This window comes from Phalaenopsis equestris, unplaced genomic scaffold (genome assembly GCF_001263595.1).
Source record: "Phalaenopsis equestris unplaced genomic scaffold, ASM126359v1 Scaffold000499, whole genome shotgun sequence".
Classification (NCBI taxonomy): Eukaryota; Viridiplantae; Streptophyta; class Magnoliopsida; order Asparagales; family Orchidaceae; genus Phalaenopsis; species Phalaenopsis equestris.
In genome coordinates this window covers 16,320-20,191 of record NW_018164939.1, presented here as the reverse complement: position 1 = coordinate 20,191, position 3,872 = coordinate 16,320, and the positions used below count along the sequence as shown (strand labels likewise).

General features: G+C 31.7%; 1 protein-coding gene across 1 annotated transcript in view; it reads right to left on the bottom strand.

The window, feature by feature from the left end:
- The window catches only part of LOC110028174 (ganglioside-induced differentiation-associated protein 2-like), a 5,585-nt gene extending 4,148 nt beyond the window's left edge, over nt 1-1,437 (bottom strand). Inside the window, exons 1-2 of the mRNA XM_020729918.1 lie at nt 1,108-1,437; nt 498-759 (exon numbers count right to left, since the gene is read on the bottom strand). Coding sequence (XP_020585577.1) covers nt 498-759; nt 1,108-1,348 — 503 coding nt within the window. The 5' untranslated portion in view covers nt 1,349-1,437. The remainder of the gene's footprint in view (nt 1-497; nt 760-1,107) is intronic.
- Nucleotides 1,438-3,872: the final 2,435 nt, after the last annotated feature.

Genomic DNA, 3,872 nt, shown 5'->3' with positions numbered 1-3,872 from the left:
TTATCTTATATGCTAATCTAAAACTATAATGAGGGTATTTTGATCATAATATTTCATACCATTCAAATTTATGTGAGAAATCTCATCACATGAGCGCTGCATATGCTAAATTAATAAAAAATTGTAAGAACCTTTTGTAAGAGATGGCAATCAACCTCAAAACAAATTTGTAAGTTGAAAAGTATTTTAGACCAAAATAAAGAGATTTTAAAATTGTGAACCAAGATGAAGAGCAACATAAACTTATGGGAAATGAATTTACCCATATATTTTTTTTGAAGTTAAAAGCTCCACAAACTATTCTCCTGAGGTTGACAAATCAGAAAAATAGATCTTGATTCATGAGCAATCATTACTATGTTCTTTATTGGAAACTACAATAATGATCATTTTCAACACAAATTTCCTAAAAACACCAAAAAAATTATTGTAATTGCTCAGGAAAGTTATTAAAAAATAAAAAAAGACAAGAAGCATGGTTTCATCGAAGAACTTACCCTCCACTTAAGAAAAGGCGGCCAAGCGTAGCGATTGCAAGTCTAGATCGAAGGCCGGGATGAAGAAAATAAATAACCCGAAGCCTTTCTTTATACTCAACAGGTAGATCTTCATATATCCTCCACAAGATAAACATTCCAGGGTTATTCTCATTTTGCACAGTTGTGTGCATGTACAAAATGCAGAATGGACCTTCAGGCAGCTCAGTCGTTAGCTTATGGGACACAAACCTCTTCAAGCGCTCCCCAGAAACAACAGTAGCTGAAAATTGAGACAAATAAATTGTTATGCAATGAAACCCCTTTCTCTTGTAAAGAAGCAGTTCTGATCATGTCCAGGAATCCACAGCAATTTACCTTTATATTAATATTTTCTTCTAAAAAAGAAAAAAACATCACAAACTAAACTCAGATTATCAGATAAACCATAACAAACTTGGGGCATGCTCATGAGCAATATTCCACCACCGAAACATGCTTAATTATCAGCAAAATCAATAGGGTATTTCCATGGGAGCTGAAACAACATTCAGTAGCAGAAACGACCAAAACCAAATCAAGAAAAATAAAAAATCCTAAAACGAAAAAAAAAGGGTGGAAGACGAAGTACCGGGGAAATATTTCCCAACGATTCGAAGAATACGATTCCCTGACTTATCAAGTCCCTCAAATCGCAGGATCTGAAGCGCGACGAGATCGGAGAAATCTTCCTCCGAGCATTCATGCCACTGTTCCGCCTCCGCCTCGGCGGCCGCCTCTTCCGCAACCCGAGCTACGCGGGATCGAGCGACGACGCCAAGGTCCGAAGCCAAAACTAGTACCGAGAAATCCCCGCCGGGCTGCTGCTCCATTATCAATGTCTTCGGTTCGTTCTCCCCCCGCCTCCTTCAACTTCAGCAGCGGAGCTCTTCGATTTGTTGGGAATGGATTTTTCACAGTTATTATTATTATTATTTATATTCCATCAGTTAGACGGAGTTTGACCGCAGTCATTTAGTAAATTTAATTTAATTCCGTCTAAACATAAAAAAATAAAAATTAAATCTAACTTTAGATATATATATATATATCAATTGGTCGGGCATCCACTTGACAGTTGTAAATTCCCTATGGTCTGGGTTCAATTCCCCGAGTGTATGGCGTGATGCTCGAATTCTTAAGCTCATGAGAAATGATCGGGGCTCGTACATTAGCCTACGACCATTTCTTTTATTTCTTTTCTTAAATATATATATAAAGCAGAAACACTAATAACTTGTGGAGATTGTAATTGAGTTTGTGCAGAACATCAAAACATGTGTCATTCAAATTGATTTTTTTTTTCCTTCCTTCTAAAATTGATAGGTTAATGAACTCTTCATACAAATTGAACATACATTCATTTTCTGTTGATATAACTTTATATTTGAACGTATTTCATCATAGGATATATATATATATATATATGCTTGAATTGTAGAATCACGTGATATCTTATCATTATGAAATGAAATCAAACCGACTAATTTATTGATCTCTTCAAATCTCTTATGGACATACTTTTTATCCAATCCCACTGAGAAATTTTTCTTAAAGATTGTAATATAATTTTAAGACTATATCATGTAATTTAAAAAATAATTTGTTATAATCTCTCACGCAGACATGTATATCATAGTGATATGTTTTATTTTACATTATTTGCAAAGCCGCTCATGTACCCGAAATAAAAATTATAATACCTAATTCAATACATTATGAAACATTGCTAGAATATTTTAGAAATAAAATAGCTAAATTGTAATAAATTGAACATATTATACCTTGTATCGTGAGGCGTCGGGTACGTCTTAGAACTCCATTAAAATATTCAGAAGCATTTATTATCAAAATACTAAATCTATACCCGTCATTATGCACTAATGACTATTTTGTAATATCTTGCCCGGCCAACCAATCAAACACATATTTTTAATGTTTTTTATCTCATTCATGTGTTTATTGAACGTACGTTCTTCATAAGTGTTTCTTGCCCGTTACATTCTATGACAAGACAATATCAACATTAGCAATGACGAGACAACGTGGTATTTTCTTAAAAATTTTCTTTTAGATGTCACAGACAATGCCTATGTGCAACCCAAGAAAAAGCCTTTCTACATCCTCTAAGTAGTCCCAGATGCCTATTTGATATTATGCAAAGGTTTACATAGAATCAAACTGGAACATATAATTATTGTAGAAACCATAATTAGGACTAATTATTTTCATACTCAACCACTGCGAATGTTAAAGGGATGAGACTATCATTTTCATTAATATGTATGACATCTAGTAAAGTATCTCTATATTTTTACAAGAAAAAAAAATCTCATTAATATTAAGTGTTGATGACAGAAGTCATTAATTTACATTTAGAATGAATGTCTTGAAAATTCCATAAAAGTGTGCAATATTGCTTTTTATTTTGTAGATAGATCTAGATATCTCCATATATACAACTTCCATCATATGAAATAATGAACAGTATGACTCCTCATAAATGCTATAAATTAACTTTAACATCTTTATTCGTGCATCTCAAAATTTAATCAATGTAATACATATATTAAATTTAGAATTTCCTTCATGCAATTTTTTTTTTCAAATTTAGTTGTTGTCATAAAATGGTATGTAATGAGAAATAAATCTTTAAGTGTAATTTCAATGACTGTTCAACATAACTATATCGGTACACGTATGAGATGTTTTAATTGAAAATATCTTCGAAGAAACCCCTAAGCAACTAATTTTTAAAGTATGTAGTTGTCAATGACAAAGACATGAAATCATTAAGTGGAAGAGTAGAAGATGAAAGTTTAAAAAAGATATTCCTTCATATATTAATGATCTTTATTTGTGATTTTTGTTCTTTGCTTAGATTATTTTGGGTGTTTCGCTCCATCTCTTTGTTTATGCTTTGATTTTAAATTATATTTTGGTTGGTTTTCCTTTTTGCTTCTATTTTAGGTTTTTTTCTTTACATTTAGTCCCACTATTTTTTTTGTCTTTTTTTTTATTTGGCACTGTTAAAGTCAACAGTTTATATTCTCTTGATTGTTATTAAAATTCAACTGTATTTTGAATATCTATGGTCTTTTTTATTTTAGATATTCATAATACTTATAAGGAATACTAATGCTTTTATTTCAGCTAAAATCTCTCAGTATTTTTCCTTATATGTTGATATAGTTTTCAACTATCTCGCTACATCATTAGCATTTTGTTCCGGTTGATTGTTATTTTTTGTCGTTTTTTGCTTTTTTTTGTTCTTGTTGGTTCGTTGTTTGATCTTCTTATTCTATTGTCTTTATCCTGTTGGAAGTTGTCTTTCTTCTATCCTGTTGGACCATTCTT